This window comes from Aricia agestis, chromosome 6, assembly GCF_905147365.1.
Source record: "Aricia agestis chromosome 6, ilAriAges1.1, whole genome shotgun sequence".
In the NCBI taxonomy this organism is placed as follows: domain Eukaryota; kingdom Metazoa; phylum Arthropoda; class Insecta; order Lepidoptera; family Lycaenidae; genus Aricia; species Aricia agestis.
This window is the reverse complement of record NC_056411.1, coordinates 16,482,487-16,505,878: the sequence shown is the minus strand read 5'-3', so window position 1 is coordinate 16,505,878 and position 23,392 is coordinate 16,482,487. Positions and strand designations below refer to the sequence as shown.

The 23,392-nt window shown below is 38.9% G+C and overlaps 2 protein-coding genes and 1 long non-coding RNA gene across 4 annotated transcripts in view; 2 read left to right on the top strand and 1 right to left on the bottom strand.

Annotated features, from left to right (window-relative positions):
* LOC121728462 (leucine-zipper-like transcriptional regulator 1) overlaps nucleotides 1–23,392 on the bottom strand; it is a 38,042-nt gene that overhangs the window by 593 nt on the left and 14,057 nt on the right. The window contains exons 13-17 of one of the 2 annotated variants that reach the window (XM_042116653.1): nucleotides 22,238–22,419; nucleotides 20,300–20,426; nucleotides 9,346–9,503; nucleotides 7,175–7,339; nucleotides 4,664–4,670 (exon numbers count right to left, since the gene is read on the bottom strand). In XM_042116653.1, the coding sequence (XP_041972587.1) occupies nucleotides 7,184–7,339; nucleotides 9,346–9,503; nucleotides 20,300–20,426; nucleotides 22,238–22,419 (623 nt within the window). In that variant the 3' untranslated portion in view covers nucleotides 4,664–4,670; nucleotides 7,175–7,183. Of the gene's footprint in view, nucleotides 1–4,663; nucleotides 4,671–7,080; nucleotides 7,340–9,345; nucleotides 9,504–20,299; nucleotides 20,427–22,237; nucleotides 22,420–23,392 lie in introns of those variants that run through there. The other variant, XM_042116652.1, reaches the window with a different exon arrangement.
* Nucleotides 3,663–4,580, top strand: LOC121728466 (cytochrome b-c1 complex subunit 9). Its single transcript, XM_042116658.1, has 2 exons — nucleotides 3,663–3,892; nucleotides 4,476–4,580. Exons 1-2 carry the CDS (start codon nucleotides 3,752–3,754, stop codon nucleotides 4,512–4,514), a joined length of 180 nt encoding a protein of 59 aa, XP_041972592.1. The 5' UTR covers nucleotides 3,663–3,751; the 3' UTR covers nucleotides 4,515–4,580.
* On the top strand, nucleotides 5,705–23,200 carry LOC121728467. The gene is made up of 3 exons (XR_006035812.1): nucleotides 5,705–5,715; nucleotides 17,203–17,206; nucleotides 23,154–23,200. It is a non-coding gene; the product is annotated as an uncharacterized LOC121728467 (long non-coding RNA).

Below are 23,392 nucleotides of genomic sequence, written 5' to 3'. Positions count from 1 at the left end.
ATTTAACACCATGTTAGGTGATTTGATTTGACGTTAGCGCATGGTAGAACTCTCGATAGCTCTAACAAGCCGATAACTGATTTAACAAGCCATTATTTATTTAACATTACTTGATTGTTTGAAGATAGGTACGGGTTACGGGACTTAAGTATCTTATATCTTTTCGTATACAGGTTTCTTATATAGGTTTCGGGGGCGATAAATCTGTCTAGCTAGGAATTATTTTTAGAAAATGACATTTTATTCGTGTTTTATCGAATACCGAGCAAAGCTCGGTCAAATAGCTAGTAATAATTTTATTATTGTAAATGTTTGTACATAATCATTATTACTAATAATGTTATGTAAATAATATACTTCTCCGTACGTAATATGTGTTTTTTTTTCTATCTATAGTGTCATAAAAATAATATTTTCATTATGACATCTTTAACAACCGCTTACATTTCTGAAGCGAAAAAAACATAAAAATATGTTTAAATATAAAAAATACATTTAACTTGTCTGAGTTTACAAAATTTAAAAGTAGGGAAATTTATGATTTATATGGCAACCCTCATATCACGCACACGTCCTACACGGGCGGCCATAACTAGGCTTCACTCGTGATTAGAGAAGGTTACGTCCGTACTTTTTTTACGTCCGTGCATATAATATTATTCATACGTTTTATTGACATTACGTTTAATTACCGTGTTTCTTTTTTATTGGGCTACTTTGGGCTATCTTTTTATCGCGAAGTGGCGATTTGATCGGTCTTTGATCTGGCAACCCTGATCGGAACATCTTCACGGTACAGTTGATGCGGGACGCCTGACGGGTCCAGTGGATTATAGCATGGCTCTCGAGTCTTAACTCTTGAGTTCTTGACTCTTTACTCAGAGTCCAGAGCCCAGAGGTCGCGGGTTCGATTCCTCAGTTGGGAAAAATGTTATTTCCAAATTTGGTTGGGACCTCAGATTTCTGACTTCATATAAATATAATTAGAAGCATTGTACGAGGGCTGCTATTTATGTATCCGGAATTAAAAAAAGAAACAAACATATATCATTTAATATGGTTTTATTGCTTTTCAAAATATTCGCCGCGATGATCGACACACTTTTGCATACGCTGGAACCAATTTTCATAGCACTTTTTCCATTCTGATTGAGGTATCTCCAAAACGTGCATTTTGAACGCATCAACAGCCTCTTCGCGGCTCGAAAAACGTTGACCACGTAATTTGTTCTTCGCGTATGGAAATAAAAAGAAATCGTTAGGTGCCAAATCAGGGCTGTACGGCGGATGACCAGTCAATTCGATCTTTTGACCCTCCAAAAACTGAGTTGTTTCAGCTGAGGTGTAACAGCTAGCATTGTCGTGATGTAATATGATTCTGCGTTGTCGGTTGTCCTTTCTTATTTCTTCAAAGACTTCTGGTAAACAAATGGTCGTATACCATTCAGAATTAACCGTTTTACGATTCTCTAATGGCACTGTAGCCACATGTCCATTAATTCCAAAAAAACAGGCGACCATTTGCTTCAAAGTACTTTTTGCACGAGTAACTTTTGTTGGTTTCGGCTCATCTTGGAACACCCACACCGTTGACTGTTGTTTAGTTTCGGGGTCATATGCATAGATCCAAGATTCATCACCTGTGTAGATATTATAAACGGCTTTTGACGTACCACGGTTGTATTTTTTTATCATTTTTTTGCACCAATCGACACGAGCCCGTTTTTGATCGATTGTCAAGTTGTGCGGAATCCAACGCGAACATATTTTTTTTACAGCCAAATGTTCGTGTAATATCTTATGTATGCTCGTCATACTTATGCCTAAGGACGCCTCTATCTCGCGATATGTAACATGACGATCACGCATTATTAGTTCCCGCACAGCATCTATATATTGTGGGACAACAGCTGTTTTTGGGCGACCTTCTTTATTTTCATCCGTGAGCATAGACCGCCCACGATTAAACTCACTGTACCAGTGATAAACAGTGGTTTTTGATGGTGCTTCATCTCCAAAAGTTGCGGTGAGTTGAATAAAGCACTGTTGTTGATTTAGCCCACGCCGAAAATCGTAGTAAATCATTGCACGAAAATGTTCACGCGTTAAATCCATGGCAAATGAAGACACGCAATTTTCAAAATGACGCCACAATGGAAAAATAATTGACACGTCACATGAAACAAAATGTATTCTTCAACCAAAGAGTTCTATTTTCAAATGTTGTAATTACTTTTTAAATATTGTTCTTGTAAGTGGCCAGTTCCGGATACATAAATAGCAGCCCTCGTAAGCTGCTGGCTGGTCGCCCTGATTGACAAGAAAGATGATGCATGCGTGAGATGGGCATTTATTAATTTAATTAATGGATATTTAATATCCTACTAATATTATAAAGGCGAAAGTTTATTTGGATGTATGGATGTTTGTTACTTTTTCACGCAAAAACTACTGAACGGATTTTAATGAAACTTACAATAATAATAGCTTATACATCAGAATAACACATAGGCTACAATTTTAACCGCCTTTAAAAATGGGGGAGGTGTTATGTTCGTTTTTTTATGTTCAACGATTTTAAAAATTTTTCTTTTGCTATAAGTATAGAGTATCATCTCAATTTGGTATTATATTCACAAAAGTGGTGATCTGCGGGGCTAAAATGGTCACATTTAGCAATTCCTCTCAATCACTTCAGCAAATGAATTGTCAAAACTGTCAAAATGACAAATGTCAAATCAGTACAAAAATACAGAAATTAATTGCAAGCAGAGTTGCATTTTGCGATTTTAGAAAAATGAATCTTAATTATGATTTATATCATGATTCTTCAAAGCGACCATTTTAGCCCAGCTGATGAAGGATCCATAAGTATAGTCTGTCAAGAAAGTGAAGAAATTAAAAAGTGGCAAAATCGTAGTGTCATCCCTTTCAAGTCAATCAGAAAAAAGGGAAGACACTACGATGTTGCCACTTTATAATTTTTACTTTCTTGACAGACTATATTCGAGGGAACTCCTCAAAATTTGTAGGGAAACATGACGTGGTGAATTCGGTTTCGTGAGAAGTATTCTAAGCATATGCTACCAACAAGTAAGATTTTGTACCGAGGTATACCTGGTATACCGTGGTTCGGAAGGTGCTGAAAGAACTCCTGATTCTTTACAGATACAAGTTTGGGAGTTTCAAGCGTTGTTTTAAGAATGCAAAGCATATGCTACTATGCAAATTACATTCATCATCATCACTACCATATTATGCCATGCATCGTCCCATGATTATGAGCATATTATGACCCTGTTATTGGTGCTTTTCATAGTCTTTTAGATCGAGACTCGAGTTTGTCAAGCGATAATTTAAAGAATTCTAAGAATAAAACGGGTTCTATCAAGTAAAGTCATTAGAACGATTTATTTTACAAGTTTATGTCCACCCTGCGGGATCCCGGCGCAAATACCGGGATCCAGCGGGACTATGATGGTTCAGTCCCGCAAATACCGGGATTGAAATTATCTTGCGGATTGCATTCCCTAAAATGTGCCGGCTGCAATCCAATTTGTATTCTGTGGCCTTCTGTGCCGCGATCTCCCTAATTTATTGTTGAAGACGACGAAGAACCGTGTTGACATTAGTACTGTCAGTTGTCACTGTCAATGTCAATTGTCGACATTCGTAAAATTGTGTCAAATTTTGGCTGGCCTCGCTGAATTTTCTATTTTCTACGGGACGAGTTTTCCTGCAAAATTCCAAAATGTCTCTGTGGTCAACGTTGAATCGCAATGTATTCAAACGTACATCTACTTTTGCGGTTGTTGTAGCAGGCGGAGCTTTCTTCTTCGAAAGAACATTCGATTTAGTTTCTGTCTCTATATTTGAGAGCATAAACAAGGGAGTGAGTATTTGGTTATATAATTTTTCTTTCTGTGTGTCTGCGTTACTTTATCAGACTTATTTGAAACATTCAAATGCCCTTATTATATAAATAACTACAATAATACTTATGTGGCAATGATACCATTTTTTTAAAGAATTTTACTTACATGTATTTCTCCATGTTGTGCTTTAATCAAAATAATGTTTCAAGGGTCCCAATAGGAAGATATAAGGTTAATTTCTATATATTAGCATAATATGAAAATAAGATACTATCAGAGAAGTTGATTCCTAGACAGATGGCGGACCAAAGTAATTTGCTTGCGTTAAGTCAAACCCATCCGACCGGCCGATCACAGCTAACATTGAAATGACATACACCGAACACCAACCCAATGACGTAGGTCTGTCAACTGCCTAGAAATCAATTTCCTTGATGGTACAATGTCTTGGGAACAAAGTTATTGAGGAGAGCTCTCTTTAAATACTAACCACAATAATTGAAAGCCCATAAATGAGTATTTGTGTACTGTTCTAATAATTTATTGAATGTATTTAGTATTTACTATTGATACAAAGTAATAATTGTATTTTTATTTCAGAAACTGTGGAAGGACATCAAACACAAGTATGAACAGTAAAACAACTTAGGAATGTGAATCGAATTAGTTTAATTTATTGTTAACATGATTAAAATATCATAAACATCCACATAGTTTTATTCCAGTATTTTACTATGACTAGATTGTAACAAGATTATAATAATTATTTAAATAGTTTAGTGTCCGACCGAAGGTCTATTTTTAGGCCGAAGCCGAAGCCGATTAATCAGCAATCGCTACAACCTTCGGCCGAAGCCGAAGGTTTATAATCTTAATCACTCGACTCTCAGTAATTAATTTTTAACCAACTTAAAAAAATGAGGTTATCAATTCGACGCGTGTGTATGTAATTTTTCCAGAACTGCCCAATTTTCGTATATTATGTTAGTCTGTAATCTGTATCAGCGTCTGAACAAATGTGCCAAATTAAAATGATTTAGAAGTTAGGGTCAATTTTTATTAGTGCAGAGTCGAAGCGAAGCGAATTTGCAAAAACCAAACACAGAAAATTCAACCTTAACTCTAGAGCGTAACATAATACATTACTTCTGCGAGGCCAATCAGCGTTGGTCGCGCGCATCCACGCGACTTCGCGCGAATGCGCGCGCCTTTTTAAATTCTCAGAAGTAATAAAGTGCGTTAATACTTTGGTGTTAAGGTTGAATTTGTAATGTTCAGTTTTAATAATTCGCTTCGATGCGCTTCGACTCTGCGCTAATATATTAAATTGACCCTTAGTGTTTTTTATTGTATTTGACAGTGACTCCCAGTGGCCTCTACATACGCGACCGGTCCCGGTCCGTCGCTCTCTCACGACTCACTCAGTCTTTCGTTCAATTTCGACGGTTGCTCGGACCTTCGGCAAAGCTTCGGCTTCGGCCGAGTTTTAGGCCGAAGCCGAAGGTTTTGCCCAAGGTGGTTTTTTTTGCCGAAGGCGGCCGAAGCTTCGGTCGGACACTAAAATAGTTGACAAATAACTTTTAAACATTTTTAATATTCTATACTTATAAGCTATTATAAGCTTATTTAAAGCTATTATCAGATATTAATATATAAATACATATTTACAAAGTTATTATAAAAATAGAATTAATAAGAAATAAGAATAATGTTAAAAAAATGCTACCAAATATTTCTTAACATAAATTAATCAGAAATATTTGGTAGCATTTTTACATCATAAAATAAATGTGATGTAAATAATCATATTTCTAAATCACGTTTTGTTAAATAAATAGTAGTATTTGAATTACATGTTCTACTAGATGACACAAATATATTATGTTCAAATAATTTGGAATCTATAATCTACTAGTTTATAGTGTTCTGCACTATACATTTTTAGGCAACAAACTATCCCACATATTTTCCAGTCTAGGTATCTCCATACAAAATTTCATCTAAGTTGGAACACTGTTTAAGCTTGAACAGAGAGAAAGTGTGCTTTTATATACATATGTATATTATTAATAAGGACAATACTTTTTGGGCATACAATAGAAGTACTAGTTTCTTTTTCATTGTATATAAAGTTATTCCTATTTTATTTTTTTCAGAAAAACATTTAGTTAACATTTACTATAAATCAAACATTTGAAAATTAGACTTAGGACTACACTACAGCCAAATACTGTTAAAATATCATTTTTATCAAACCACAATTGTCATGATTTGGGGATGTCCAAAATATTGCAGTAATATAGGATATATTACTGCAATATTTTGACGCTAGAGTGAACATCAGCATACAACAAAAGTTTTGTTCGATGTTTGACACTATTTTTACCCCCCATCGCTGTATGGTAAGATATTGTGAGATTCATCCTGTCCACTCCCATTTAATCTCAAGTGATATTTTATTTCATTAATGGACGGCCCCTAAGGTTCTGTCTACTTTGGTTGGATACACACAAGCACTTACCACAAGAAACAATGGCTTACTTTAAAAACAGTTTTGCCTATGATCTAGCCCACAATATAAGGACTGCCTAGGACAGCTAGGTCTGTATTAATAAGCAGCTCTATGCTCAATATCATTGTTGGAATGCTGTTTTTATTAATAGAACATACCTTAGTACTGTAGTTGGCGTATCCACCGAGTGTAAACTCATTAATACATGAAATTCGACATACAACTGTGCTGTAAAACTATTAATTATTATTGTGAGACTAATCAAGTGACGTCAAACTTTTGGTATCAAACCAATAATAATTAAGGATTATCTCAAGACTCTGAGAGCATACGTACGTAATATATTGGTATTGAGTGGTAGTATAAGTGCGGTTTATTAATACGGGCCTACTATATACTTGGAATTCGAAACACAATGGGCCACGCCTACTTAGGGTCCACACAAGACTGCGAATTCGCATGGCATCGTAATGTCAATTTTAGGGTTCTGTAGTCAACAAGGAACCCTTATAGTTTCGGTCTGTCTGGCCATCTGTCTGTCCGTCTGTCTGTGTCCGCGGTTTTGCTCAGAGACTATAGGACCTACAAAGCTGTTATTTGGCACGAATGCACATATTAATGATGCCGACAAAATGGTACAAGTACATAAAATCTTATTTTTTTTTATGGTACCTTCCCTACACATGAAGCGTAGAATTCGCAGTTATGTGTGGGAGCCCTTAGACTCGAAAAACGCTTGGGGCCATCATGCTTATACTTCGTGACGTGCGGCTAGTATGTGGGCGACGGCGTACTTCTATTTAGGGCGGTGGTCATCGGGCAGGGTGTCGGCGGAGGCGGACGCGGCGAGGCGGGGGAGGGGCGCATCGGGGGCGGGCTCGTCCGCCAACGCCCAGATTATATCCACCAATAGCGGCTGAGCCAGCAACCTGACTGCGTCTTGACGCGCCACCTGGTGATAAGGTTGTAGTTGAATTACAAATGTAGTAAGTAGTCGTGTAAATTTATTGTGTCAATAGTAGTTTATACACTCTCACTACTAGAAAATTTACACAGTGATTAACTGTACTAGGTCTGCTTGTCTTGCCTGACACATTGGAAAAGTCACGTGAGACGTGACGCATAAGTACAGTAGACCTTGAAAGCTGTCTAAATATCTCTTAACAAGAGAGATTTTAATAATTTTATGCGTCTTATAACTTATAAATTATAATATTCAGTACGTGTAATATGCCTGTGTCTCAAACAATCCAACTTTAAATCTCTAAATGAATAATAATAATTACAACTTACAGAACAACATTTTTTCTAGTTTGGAAAAACATTATAATACATTCTCTGCCGATTTTTTTATTATACTGCTATCAGCAATCAGCTTTATGGAAGCTATAATCTGATGAGGTCGCTTTTAATAGGAGTAGGTGGATGTTGTTCCCTTGAACGTCATTCCAAGTTTAAAATCTGTTTCCTTTTAAGGCGAACAGTGTCTCCTGTAGTATTGAGGAGATTCTGCGCAAGTACGTTTAGGCGTTCATTAAGTCAGACAACTGCTCTTACGAGGGCTGCTATTTATGTATCCGGAACTGGCCACTTACAAGAACAATATTTAAAAAGTAATTACAACATTTGAAAATAGAACTCTTTGGTTGAAGAATACATTTTGTTTCATGTGACGTGTCAATTATTTTTCCATTGTGGCGTCATTTTGAAAATTGCGTGTCTTCATTTGCCATGGATTTAACGCGTGAACATTTTCGTGCAATGATTTACTACGATTTTCGGCGTGGGCTAAATCAACAACAGTGCTTTATTCAACTCACCGCAACTTTTGGAGATGAAGCACCATCAAAAACCACTGTTTATCACTGGTACAGTGAGTTTAATCGTGGGCGGTCTATGCTCACGGATGAAAATAAAGAAGGTCGCCCAAAAACAGCTGTTGTCCCACAAAATATAGATGCTGTGCGGGAACTAATAATGCGTGATCGTCATGTTACATATCGCGAGATAGAGGCGTCCTTAGGCATAAGTATGACGAGCATACATAAGATATTACACGAACATTTGGCTGTAAAAAAAATATGTTCGCGTTGGATTCCGCACAACTTGACAATCGATCAAAAACGGGCTCGTGTCGATTGGTGCAAAAAAATGATAAAAAAATACAACCGTGGTACGTCAAAAGCCGTTTATAATATCTACACAGGTGATGAATCTTGGATCTATGCATATGACCCCGAAACTAAACAACAGTCAACGGTGTGGGTGTTCCAAGATGAGCCGAAACCAACAAAAGTTACTCGTGCAAAAAGTACTTTGAAGCAAATGGTCGCCTGTTTTTTTGGAATTAATGGACATGTGGCTACAGTGCCATTAGAGAATCGTAAAACGGTTAATTCTGAATGGTATACGACCATTTGTTTACCAGAAGTCTTTGAAGAAATAAGAAAGGACAACCGACAACGCAGAATCATATTACATCACGATAATGCTAGCTGTCACAACTCAGCTGAAACAACTCAGTTTTTGGAGGGTCAAAAGATCGAATTGACTGGTCATCCGCCGTACAGCCCTGATTTGGCACCTAACGATTTCTTTTTATTTCCATACGCGAAGAACAAATTACGTGGTCAACGTTTTTCGAGCCACGAAGAGGCTGTTGATGCGTTCAAAATGCACGTTTTGGAGATACCTCAATCAGAATGGAAAAAGTGCTATGAAAATTGGTTCCAGCGTATGCAAAAGTGTGTCGATCATCGCGGCGAATATTTTGAAAAGCAATAAAACCATATTAAATGATATATGTTTGTTTCTTTTTTTAATTCCGGATACATAAATAGCAGCCCTCGTATATTTAGTGGTGTATGAATTTACTGTTTCCTTTATTGTATCTATTTGCAGGTGTTCATGGATTTTTATAGATAAATAATGATTCTTAAGGCCCTATTAATAACATACCTGAGTGAAATTATGTACAATCATTTTCAGAGCATACTCCTTGATATCTGCAGCTCTCATACGGTCAGCCGCTTGTAGTATAGCCAGGACATTATCCGGGGTCACGTTGCTTTGGAGATTGTGTTTACAGAACACTTGTAGTCTGTTGTTTGTGAAGCCTGTAATAATAATTGATATTATGATATATACTCCCAATACGGGTGGTCGCCGCGGGAGTTTACGACCACAACCCTCCATGCAAAAGTTTTTTTCAAAAACAAGAAAATCATAAGAAGAACCGGTGTTTGAAAATATGTACATACAATTTTCGTTCGCTAAAAAATGACAGTAGAAAAATACAGTTAGATTATGCACTCAGTAAAATAAATTACGATATTATTGGATTATCAGAAATAAAAATAGTCGGAGAAAGCATAATAGAGAAAAATAAGTATATCCTATTTTATAGAGGAGACAAAAAGGCTAGAAATGGCGTTGGATTCATAGTAGCATCATACTTGAAAAAAAAAATTCTAGAGTTTACAACATATTCAGATAGAGTTGTAAGACTCGACCTAAAACTAAAAGATGGAACTCTACTCAATATTATTCAAGTATATCCACCAATAGAAAACGCAAGAGAAACAATTGTAACCGAATTTTACAAACAACTTATTCTAGCTCTACAAAACACAGGAAAAGACACCATAGTTATGGGAGATTTTAACTCAAAAATTGGGTTACCTCTACCAGAGGAAAAAAACGTTTGTGGTCTCTACGGATATGGCGAAAGAAATCAAAGAGGAGATTTACTGCTGAATTTCTGCTACGAAAACCAATTGATAATTACGAACACACTATTCAAGAAAAAACAGAAACAGAAATGGACGTGGAAATCTCCATCAGGGAATATACTTAATGAAGTAGACTTTATACTTGTAAAACAAAGAAACAAGGTTCACAACGTGGAAATAATCTCTACCAAATTTTCTTCTGACCATAGATTGGTAAGAATGACGTATGACGTTAACACAAACAAGAAGAGTCGCTCATATTTTGGTTGTAAAAATAAAAATTATACCCCTGTTGAAATAGAGTCACTGAAAAATTTTATGTCCTTAAAATTACCAAACTTAGAAAAAAATAACATAAAAGAAACATATAGAGCAACAATATCAGCTATAAGGGAATGTGTTACACAACTGCCAACAGACAAAAAGAAAACCGAACCCCAAATAATAACGCAAGAAGTAAAAACACTAATCGAGGAAAGAGAACATTTAAAAGGACTACACCACAGGACAAAAGAACAAAGAAAAAGACTTAAACATCTACATAGAAAAATTGTCAAACTAATAAAATCGAATAAACACAGGATAAAGATGCAATCTCTAGAACATGAACTGAAAAATCGAAGCTCTACAAAACTAACAAAGAAAAAATTCGATACAAAAAAGGAATGGATACACGGTATGAACAACGTCTCGGGACAAAAAGTTACAAACAGAAGAGATATAATAAAAATTGCAACAGGCTTCTACTCTACCCTCTATTCAAACATCGACAAAACTAATCCGGAACAACATTTTGAAAAAAATCAAGATGTCCCGGCCTTCCTGACACACGAAATAGAGCGAGGAATAAAAAACTTAAAGAAGAATAAGTCACCCGGGGAAGACGGAGTCTCGCCGGATTCAATAGTTGCAATGTTAGAACTTCTTACACCCCTGCTGACAAAACTTTTTAATAAAATTCTCGAAAATGAAGAAATTCCCTCAGATTGGCAATATTCAATCATAACACTTCTCTACAAAAAAGGTGATCCAAACCTAATCGATAACTATAGACCAATAAGCCTACTTCCAACGCTGTACAAATTATTTTCATCAGTTGTATTGTTTCGAATAACAAACGCCTTAGATGAAAAACAACCAAGAGAACAAGCAGGATTCAGGAAAGGTTTCTCCACTATAGATCATATATTTACATTGACCCAGTGCATAGAAAAATGTAGAGAGTACAATAAAATCATCTATCTGGCTTATGTAGATTACACAAAAGCATTCGACTCTATATCCCACGAACATCTTTGGAATAGTTTAAAAGAGCAAGGGATTCCCAATAAATACATAGCTATTCTAAAAGAGATTTATAAAAACTGCCAAGCTAAAATCAAGACTGAAATAATTGGCCCAGCTTTTCAGGTAGAGCGCGGCGTGAAACAAGGGGACCCTATATCGATAAAAATGTTCACGGCTATTCTAGAGTCAATGTTTCAGAGACTCGACTGGTCGTCACATGGGCTAAATATTAACGGAGAGTGTTCGCGCCAAACTTTAGCGCGACGAATGTGGCAGTTGGCAACACTGCGCATGAGTCTGCGCTGTCAGCTGTCATACGTTTTGACATGCCAATGACACAGTCCATTACCGGCGCGCGATCGTTACATACGAAAAATATCGGCTAGCCGTTCCCGTGATTCGCGATAAATCCTCAGCTCAGTGTAATAGAAGGTGACAGTGTCGTGTGACTACGAGCATCAGCACATCAGCACATCAGCCCTATCAGCCCATCTGCCCAGCTACCTCAGCCACCAGGTAACCCCAGTTTCCTTTCTGCCCATCGTCGTAGTGTAGGGGTCCTCGCCCCTACATTTTCTGGTCCTTTCGAGCCGTCCAGTGACCTTTCTGGTCATCTCGAGCCTTTCAGCACACTCCCTGGTCCATAGCGAGCCTAGGAATATTTTTTTTTCACCCACCCGCTTTAATGCCCCGCCCGGCGAAAATTAAAACTACGGTTCACTCAGCTCATATTTCTGCCTAGTATTATGGGAATCCCATTTTATTATAATATTCTATCGAATTAAGTAACCTCCGCCCATTTTTTACCTGTTTACGGCAATATTTTTGCAAGTTTGCCAAATACGATTTTGTTCGTCCGCCATATTAAGTAATAATTTGCATAGGTAATTTAATCCCCTATCATCTTATTGTATAATTGTAATCGCATTATTTTCAGCCCATATGTTGCGTCTATATTGCATTTAAATTAAATTCCCGAATATATTTCAGCCCAAACACCAATATAATAATATCTTCAACATAATTCCGTCGGGTTGTAGGAACAAAGAAACTTTCATACATCACATAGTTTGTGCCCATTACATTAAGTGTTATTATTGTTCAGCTCATTGAAATATTTACAGTTGTTTTTGTTAACTTAGCACTTAGGTACTTCGACTTAATTACTCGCCTTACCGCGATCGATCTTTCGCCGCGCGCGCATACCTCAGCACCTCCGCTCCGATAAGAAACATCTGTTAATTGTTTTTAATAACTATTACAATAACAAGCGTCTTAGGTATCGCATTTAAACGTTTTATGTCTCCGCTCATTACATAATATTGCTGTTACCGAGTTATACTTGCGTTAGAATTCAGATATACTAACTCAGCACATTACTATTTTTTCAACATAGTTTATTAACTACTTATATACATTTTTATCAGCTCGTTCCTTTACACTAGTATGCCTACTAAATCGCAAGCTGCCGTTTTCAGAGAGGCCGTCAAAGCTTTCAGTCGGCTCAAAGAAATTGCGACAGCACTTTCTAGTGGCGACTCCAAGGAGTCTTCTCAAACATTAAGAAAGGAGTTAAATGCGCGTCTTAAGGAAGTTTCCTATCAAAAAACAAGACTCGAGAAAATTTATCACGAGATCCTAGACGACCCAAACTTATCCCAAGACAACGAAAAATTATACACGTCGAATTACGACAGTGCGATTTCTGATTATTATTTTATTTTAACAGCGGCCGAAAACACACAAAGTACTTCGGAGTCTCCTCAGCTCACTTCTTCCGTTTTGCCTAAAATTGAGCTTCCGAAGTTTAATTCGTTGGTTGAAGAATGGCCTTCTTTTATTACGATTTTCCGTAGTCTGATGGACGACATGGCAACGTTGTCGGACGCGGTAAAATTACATTACCTGCTCTCATGCCTGTCGGGGGAGGCATTATCCATGGTTTCTCATCTAAAAATCACTAACGAGAATTATAGTGTTGCGCTCGACATACTAACACGTCGATATGAAAACCGTCGCGTGTTGATCGACAGGTTTGTCGATATTATACTCGGTCTGCCCAATATTCATATACGCTCGAGTATCCGAGCTACTTTTCTCACTCCGCTCATCTCAGCTCAAAGCGCATTAAAAAACTTAAACTTGCCTATGGACAGCAATTATGTTTTTGTTTCAATTGTAGTCCGTAAACTACAGGGGGAGCTCCGCACATTATTCGAGAGGAGATACGGCGCCTCTGATGTTCTGCCCACATTAGATAATTTAATCTCTTTTTTAGAAGAGCACGCGCGCTGTATCGAGACAGAATGTCCGACGCCAGCGCGCACTGAGTCTCAAGGTCAAGCGGGACCTTGCCGTCAACAACCCCCCTCCCCCCGCTCTCCGCGCAGTCTCCGCTTTAGACCCATCAGCCCCGCGTATCAGCGCTCGCCTTCAGCACATACCATGCGTACCCCGCATGTCAGCCCAGCTCCATCTCATTCTCGCCAACACTATGCACCCCCCTCTCCCTCCCGACAAGTTCAGCACGTATACTCAGCTCAAGCCAGTTTTAAATCTAAGTTTTACTGCCCATATTGTAGGTCCACAGAGCACAAATTAATAGCTTGTCCCAAGTATAACCATCAGCCCATTCAAGGACGTTGGGACTTTATCGAGTCAAAAGGTAGATGTCGTAAATGTTTAGGTCCGCACTACGAAAACGAATGTAGGTCGACTGGTGTCTGTAAGGATTGTGGTAGTCCTAATCATCACACTTCTCTTCATCGTCATGATGCACCACGCTCGCCAACATCATCAGCTCATTTACTTCCTGCTCACCTGCGCGCGCAGCCCCGTCGTCGTGATAATAATAATAATGCTCATACCTACACATCTAATACTAACCATACGATCGTTCATCATCAACCATCTACATCTCATCAGTCGCATTCATCTTCGCCTCATAATAATAATAATAACAAACAATGACTACCTACCATCACGGAGCATTCAGAGTTAGAAAATCAGCCCAATAATTTAAATAATAATTTTTCTCATCATAAATCCGCTCATAACTCAGCTCATAATTCAGCTCATAGTGATTCCGCTCAAGTTAATACTACTCATCATAATAATAACTCATTACAAACTCCCATATTATTACCTACAGTTGTTTTGAAAATTTCAGATAAATATGGTAACTATCATAAAGCACGCGCATTACTTGATTGTGGTAGTATGATTACTTTAATTACTCAACGCTTAGTAAAAACACTTAATTTACAACCGAAACATTGCTCATTAAAAATTACAGGCGTTGGAGATCAGCACATACAAAATTCTAAAGGTCATGTTTCGATTACTTTTGGGCCCACACGTAGTGACACGCCTTCTATCACAACTTCCGCTCATATTTTGAAGGATGTCACAGGTTACCTACCTATGCAAAAAATTCCCGATGTAGTACATGACTCGGAAAGTCAGCTTATTCCTTTAGCGGATCACAATTATCATACTCCTGCGCCCATCGATCTCATTTTAGGCTCAGATGTTTTAGGCCATGTGTTAGATGGTACTAAGGTGACTTTGGGCCCGGGGAAGCCCATAGCCTTTGGCACGATTTTTGACTTTGCACTCATAGGTCCCATTGAACAATTATATGATAATTCAGTAGTTCAAGTTAACTCCGCTCATATCGCTCATTCGACTCATTCCGCCCAATCCGCTCATTCTGTTCATTCTCATTCTCATCAAGATATAAATAAAAGTCTAGAACGATTCTGGGAGTCAGAAGAACCCCAGCCGCGTCCAACTCACTCAAACCCATTACATGAACAATGTGAAGACTTATTCCGCTCAACTACTACTCGTAACCGATCGGGACGTTATATCGTAACTCTTCCATTTTTATCGAATGCTCCGCAATTAGGTAGTACACATGCTATTGCTCTCCGTAGATTTCTCAACTTAGAAAAGCGATTACAATCCGACCATTCATTCCGCTCAAAATACATAGAATTTATGAACGAATACATAAACTTAGGCCATATGACACCTTGTCATCCTTCTACTTTTACCCATAAACCTCATTATTATATTTCTCATCATGGTATATTTAAATCAGGTACTGATAAACTCCGCACAGTATTCGATGGCAGTTGTAAGTCATCCAATGGTGTCAGCCTTAATGATTGCCTACATACAGGCCCCGCCCTTCAGCGTGATATTGTCGATATAATTCTGACATTCAGGACACATCGTGTAGTCTTTACCACAGATATAAAAATGATGTTTAGAAATATTATTATCAATCCAGATCAACGTCATTATCAGCTCATACTCTGGAGATCGTCTCCTGATCGACCTTTACTCACATATGCGCTCAATACTGTTACATACGGATTACGTTCAAGTCCTTATCATGCTATCCGCACATTATTACAACTAGCTGATGATGAAGGTCATCGCTATCCCCAAGCTGCTCATGTATTACGTAACTCCATATTCGTAGATGATATTCTCTGTGGTCATGACTCCATAGAAGAAGCTTCAGCTCTCCAATCTCAGCTCATTAATTTATTATCGCTTGGTGGTTTTCAGCTCAGTAAATGGAAATCTAACACTCCTGAACTCTTACAACGTTTCCCAGATGATCAATGCGAAATGCCTAAGGACTTTGACATCAGCTCAGATTCTCCCTCTGTTAAGGTTTTAGGTATAAGATGGATTCCGCAGTCTGATGAATTTACATATCACATTTCACTACCGCCAATTCCTCACATAACGAAACGATCCATACTCAGCACTGTCGCTTCTCTTTATGATCCAAACGGTTGGATCACTCCTGTCATATTCCGCGCGAAGTTACTTCTACAAAAATTATGGTTGCTCAAATTGGATTGGGACGACCCCACTCCAGATAACATTACACAAGACTGGCAGCGCATTTCTCATGATCTTCCGCACATCTCAAACATACATTTTCCCAGACACGTAGCTCCGCACAAATTAACTTCTACATACTCACTTCATGGCTTCGCAGACGCCTCAGAAAATGGTTTTGCTGCAGTCGTATATTTACACGAATTAAATCACGACGGATCGGCTAACGTTCAACTCATAATTGCTAAATCTAAGGTAGCCCCTATTAAAAATAAACTCACAATTCCTAAATTAGAATTATCCGCGGCTACACTTTTATCTCAACTCATGTCTCGTGTCTCTCAACATCTCTCCGCTCATCTCACAATATCTCAACACGTCTGTTGGTCAGACAGCACCATTGTACTCGCGTGGATTAAAACTCCTACTCATCGTTTACAAACATTTGAAGCTAACAGAGTAACCAAAATTACTAATAACTCTCTCTCACTCATCTGGCGTCATGTACCTACACATTTAAACTCTGCTGATTGTGCCAGCAGAGGAATCTCAGCACATTCTCTTCTTTCGCATAGTTTATGGTGGTCTCCTCCTTGGCTCAAACTGCCAGAGGATACCTGGCCCAAGATGCCTTTAGCTCATACTCGACAGGAATTACCTGGACTCAAACCTAAACAAGTTCCATGTCATTTCACAATCCCCGGTATAGATAGTGATCTTCTTACACGATTCAGCTCATTAGATAAACTTATCGGCGTCACAGCGTACATGCGACGATTTATTTCTAACTGTAAATTACCTACACACTCGCGAGAACTAGGTCCGCTAACTGTAAATGAACGTAGACAAGCTCTGCTCTTCTGGATCCGCTCTGTTCAACAGAACTCATTCGCAGAAGACATTCACCGCCTGCAAATTAACAAACTCTGCACAGTTAGGTTACAACGATTATCACCTTTTATGCAGGACGGTCTCCTTCGAGTAGGTGGTAGACTCACTCGCTCGGAACTCACATACGATGCACAGCATCCATTCATACTGCCTAGTTCTAGTCCGCTCACAGACCTTATCATCGATCACTATCATCGTATTCATTGTCACCCTGGCACCGATACATTACACGCTATATTACGTCAACAATTCTGGATATTGTCAGCACGCCGCATCATTCGACATAAAACGTATAAATGTATAAGATGTTTCCGTTGCCGCGCTCAGCCCGAAATGCCTGTCATGGCTGACCTTCCAGCCGACAGAGTTATACCTCAGCCCGTATTTAGTCACGTGTCAACAGACTTCGCCGGTCCATTTTTACTTAAATCAAGTCAACTACGGAATGCTAAGTTAATCAAAGGTTATTTTTGTATATTCGTTTGTCTCACTACAAAAGCGGTTCACTTGGAACCAGTATCCGCACTTTCTACAGACGCATTTATTGCCACGTTACAAAGATTTTGCTCACGTCGCGGTGTTCCCGTTTTAATACGTTCCGATTGCGGCACAAACTATGTAGGTGCTAGGAATCAGCTCCTAGAAGTTCAACAATTTCTCAATGACAATAATGACGCCATTTCCCATAAACTCTCAGCTCAAAATATAACTTGGTTACTTAATCCGCCCAAGGCCCCGTGGATGGGAGGCATCCACGAGATTAATGTTAAATCTACCAAGCAACTCCTCTACCGTGTAATCGGTGAACAACGCCTCACATTTGAGGAATTCTCAACTCTGCTCGCTAGAATTGAGGCCGTATTAAATTCTCGGCCTATCAGCCCACTATCGTCCGATCCTACGGACTATCAGCCCCTCACAGCCGGCCATTTCCTCATAGGCCGTCCGCTCACAGCTCTTCCCGAGCACACAATAGATGACAGAGTCATCTCCCCCCTTAAGCGCTTTCAGCTCATTCAATCTCTCTCTCAGCGTTTTTGGGCTCTCTGGACCAAGTCTTATCTCCATACTCTTCAAATCCGCTCCAAATGGCTTTCCTCTTCCTCTCCACCCAAAATTGGGGAACTGGTTCTGCTCAAAGAAGACAATCTGCCTCCGCTCCAATGGAAGATGGGAAGAATCACACGCCTACTACCTGGGAAGGATGGAGTCATCAGAGTTGTGGACTTGGCCACCTCACAAGGCCAGCTGCGGAGACCTGTCGGCAAGATTGCCCGGCTCCCACTGGATTCAGCTCAAGATGGGGATCAGCTCACGCCCATTGCCGGGCCCCCCCAGGATGTTCGCGCCAAACTTTAGCGCGACGAATGTGGCAGTTGGCAACACTGCGCATGAGTCTGCGCTGTCAGCTGTCATACGTTTTGACATGCCAATGACACAGTCCATTACCGGCGCGCGATCGTTACATACGAAAAATATCGGCTAGCCGTTCCCGTGATTCGCGATAAATCCTCAGCTCAGTGTAATAGAAGGTGACAGTGTCGTGTGACTACGAGCATCAGCACATCAGCACATCAGCCCTATCAGCCCATCTGCCCAGCTACCTCAGCCACCAGGTAACCCCAGTTTCCTTTCTGCCCATCGTCGTAGTGTAGGGGTCCTCGCCCCTACAGAGAGCGATTAACACACTTACGCTTCGCGGACGATATTGTGATCATAGCTGAAACACACGGAAGTCTGAAACATATGCTAGAGTCGCTCGACGCTGAAAGCCAAAAAATTGGTCTACACATGAACTTCAACAAAACAAAACTAATGACAAATGGTGAACAAATACCTATCCCATTAAATAATACAACAATTAAATATGTCAGCGAGTACATTTACCTGGGCCAGCAGATAGCTTTTGAAGACTCTACTTCCAAAGAGGTAGACAGGAGAATCGCTACTGCTTGGAAAAAATACTGGGCAAACAAAGACGTATTTAAAAGCAAACTCCCAGTACATCTGAAGAAAAAACTGACGGACAATACAATTCTTCCATCGCTCCTTTACGGATGTCAGACTTGGGCACGCACTAAAAATGTAATTACTAAAATTGTCACTTTTCAGAGAGCCGCAGAGCGTTCTATGCTGGGTCTAAGACTAATAGACAAAATAAAAGGCGTCGACATCAGACAAAAAACAAAAGTCTTAGATGCAGTGACGATGCTCTGCAGGCTCAAATGGAAATGGGCAGGCCACATCGCCAGAGCTACTGACGGCCGGTGGAGTGAGCGTATCCTCCACTGGCACCCCCGAGACAGCGCGCGCGGCCGTGGCAGGCCACGCGCCAGGTGGAGCGACGACATCGTGCAGGTGGCGGGCGCCGCCTGGACACGCATAGCACGTGACCGCAGCACTTGGCACAACATGGAGGAGGCCTTTACTCATTTTTGGGTGCCTTAATTAATGTACATTAATATTATTTAAGTAACTGTAAAGTATATTGTTTAGTTATAATTTCAGGCAAATAAAGGCTATTTTATTTTATTATGATATATATTATTATTACTTACTTATGGCACTGTTAATTATTATGATAAAATACTTTATAGTTTAACACTAATTATCCCTTGTCTGATACAATAAAAATGTGGCTTGACAGACAAGGACCTAACGTAAATTTAACGTTTGAAATTTGAATACAAAGTGCGGATCTGTTTATCATCTTATATATAAAATTCCCGTGTCACAATGTTAGTTACCATACTCCTCCGAAACGGGTTTACCGATTTTTACCAAATTTTATATGCATATTCAGTAGGCCTGAGAATCGGCTACTGGCTACTTTTTATATTGATAAGTGCATTTGTTGAATACATAATTTAGTAAATTATTACAACTCGAGACTGACGGCAATCATTTTTTTGCGACGGGATAGCGATGGTCGTTGCCATGGTGACATACTTATTAAGTCACTTCGATAAAATAATATGGGAGAAATACTTTATATGGCAAAACAACGTTTGCCGGGACAGCTAGTATTATTATTTATTATAGATTTGTTCCAACATCTCAATGTAAACAAAACTTGTAAAGCATTATAGCCGCTATAATGCCACCAAGTTATATTATAATACTACAAAAGGATTACTGACCATAGTATATGGGTGCTTGGAACAAATACAGGGAATCCTCTGTAGGCATGTTGGTGTCTCCGTAGTAGATGTATCTAAGGAGCGAGTCGAACGCCTCCTCAGACGGCACCGTGTCACATATTTGTATCTGTGAATAAGAAAAAAATAGTAATTTCACATATTTAATATGCAACCACTATTTTGCTGGTAAATCCGGAATAGATCTAAGCTGAAACCGATTCAGTGCGGATGACACGGGAGGCGTGTCATTCATGTTTTGAACGTGTGGCGTATGACACGTGAGCCGTGTCATTTAAAAAACGCTTGTATCTCCCTCAAATTGCACTTTATAAGGTTCTACTCTGAACAAAATCATCTTAATTTTCCACGTAGAACAAGCCTATGGGCTTCCCCTCTGAATACTCTGTGAATTGAAAAAAAGTAGAGGCCGTCAACCTTTTTTAAAAGGTGCATTCATTGCGGATTACACGGCAGCCGCGTCTTATATAAGTTTTTAACGTGTGGCGTATGACACGTGAGCCGTGTCATTTAGAAAGCGATTGTATCTCCCTCAAATTATACTTTAGAAGGTTCTACTTCGAACAAAACCGTCTTAATTTTCCACGTAAAACAAGCCTATAGGCTTCATTTCTGAATATTCTGTGAATAGAAAAAAGTAGGGGCTGTCTTATTTTTTAGCCCGGCCATACGCCCGCCGGACCCCCGCCGCAACGCACTCTGTTCATACATTTTATTGTGGACCCCGCATACTATCAGAATTCTGACGTGTCAACATTTATTTTTCTGATCAGAAATTCAGATAATGTGCGGCCGGGCTTTTAGTAAGTAGTAAACTTTTAAGAAAATAAAGAAGTAATATTGGGAGCCCATATTATTCTATATTATTTTAGACTTTCAAGTTCTCGCAATTTTTTTGAAACAATAATGTAGAAAAATACTTACGTTGACATCAAAGTATTACTAATCCACTAACGATTTTTGTTTTAATCTAAGTTGTTTCTTTCGAAAATATTTCTAACTAGCTGGTTCCGCAAACTTCCTTATCCATAGGAATAAAAAGTTTCCCTGCGGTTAAAAGTGGTCTTGTAAAAGTAAAAGCTTTATTACTGGAACCCAATTATCGTGCTTATAAAACTGATATAATATTATATCGAGAAAACTTAGTTTTTATGTATGGAATTGGCTAGTTAATATATATTTTTTTATTTCCTCATGGTTCCCATCATCAAACCACCACTTTTGTGAACCTGGTACCAACTCGGAACCGGATCAATCGAAACAAATACCCCATACAACAAAAGAAAATTTTTGAAAATCGGTTCACAAGTGGCGAAGTCATCGTTGAACACACAATATAAAAAAATATCCACAGCCTCGTATTACCTCCTCCTTTTTGGAAGTCGGTTAAAAAAACTTAACAACGAACTTCTTTAAATCTACGAACGTATAATTTACATCGGAAACCCAGATCTATTTAATATACTAATTTTTCTTACTTTGAAACCTACAAAAGGTTTGCAACACCTGAATAAAAAAATCGCTTACCTGCCATTTTCAGGTTAAAACTTAGTAAAACTACTCGAAATCGACTCAAAACAATGTAGCCTTCTGTTAACATCAATGGTTTGGGTTCAATTAAATTAATTAAGTTAATACGTATTAATTTTCCACATTAAACAATTGGAAGTGGCGGGTGACACGGTAGCCGTGTCATCTACTTCTATGGCGTATGACACGGCTCACGTGTCACGAGAAAATTGTATGCCGCCACGACTGAAAGTCTTCAAAAACGTGCGCCGCATTGAATCGGTTAAACCATAATCGGCTTTTTGCAACAACAATAATGTCAATCACAAATTACAGCAGATATTGTAGAATGTAGAATTTTCGTCTGTCGCGAGATATATTATAATTAAATCACCCAGCCGTAACACTCACGTTGACGACGTTGTCCTGCGGCGAGAAGGAGCGGAACATGGCCTCGAAGTACGCCGCGCGCGCCGCCAGCACGGAGCGGTGTGCGGGCCGCATCGCCCCGCCCACACGCAGCTTCACGTCCGCCAGCGCCGCGCCTCCCGCCCCCGAAACTAGCACGCACATGTCCTGTTCCAGCGTAGTGCCTGTAAAAGTTGTACGTAAGTACAATATAGTAGGCTGTGGGGCTTACTGTAATAAAAAATACTAGAGATCGCCCTATAGTCGAAATTCGATCTTAGTTTCAACAACATTAAGACTATCTATAAGAACTATACTATTATTGTAAAAAAATATTGACTTTATCATATTTTTCTCAACTCTTGTCTCTGGGACTCAGCTGATCTCAGATTAGCCGTGTAAGCATTGTCTAATAGTAGCTAAGATTCAATAAAAAAACTATAATCCATTTTTAATTTGTCACCTTGTTGTCAACAGACTTCAACCATAAATAAAAAGAGTATAATTCGTATGTATAGGCTTGTCACTCAAAAATCTGTCATTTTTCGTGGTGTGTGTGTTGTAGTGTGTGTAATGGTTTATTTGTTAAAAAAATGTATGATAAAAGCATAATTTCAAAATAATATTAGCTCGATGCACTCCTTCACCATGTAAAATTGTATGTGCAACAAATTATTATATAAAATAAAACGCATGAGAGGCCGTGAATAAAGACATTTCACTCAATAAGTTATAAAGTTTTTGAGGATGAGTGTCTTTATAATACAGACAGATATACATACAAACAGACATTTGTATTTAAAATTTTGTATGGAATACTATTTCCATCGGACACTGTTTTTACGCGGGGTGACGTGATGATGGCGCAAGAGAATTGATAGTTTTCTTTAAAACTCAATTAAGCGGTACACTTTCCTAGAGCTTGTCTAACTTAAAACGACGCGCCGCGCCCTCGTATTCACAGTAATTATATAATTATATAATTTTTCATTTATATCAACTATTGAAGAGGTGGGGCGCGTCATTACAAATTAGACAAGCTCTACAACGCTTGATATGTGGATGATAAAGCTGATCACACATATTTTGTCCGTACCGCATTTGTGCGGATGAATGTGTCCGCACCATACGCACCGCATTTCGTGACGTCATTTCGTA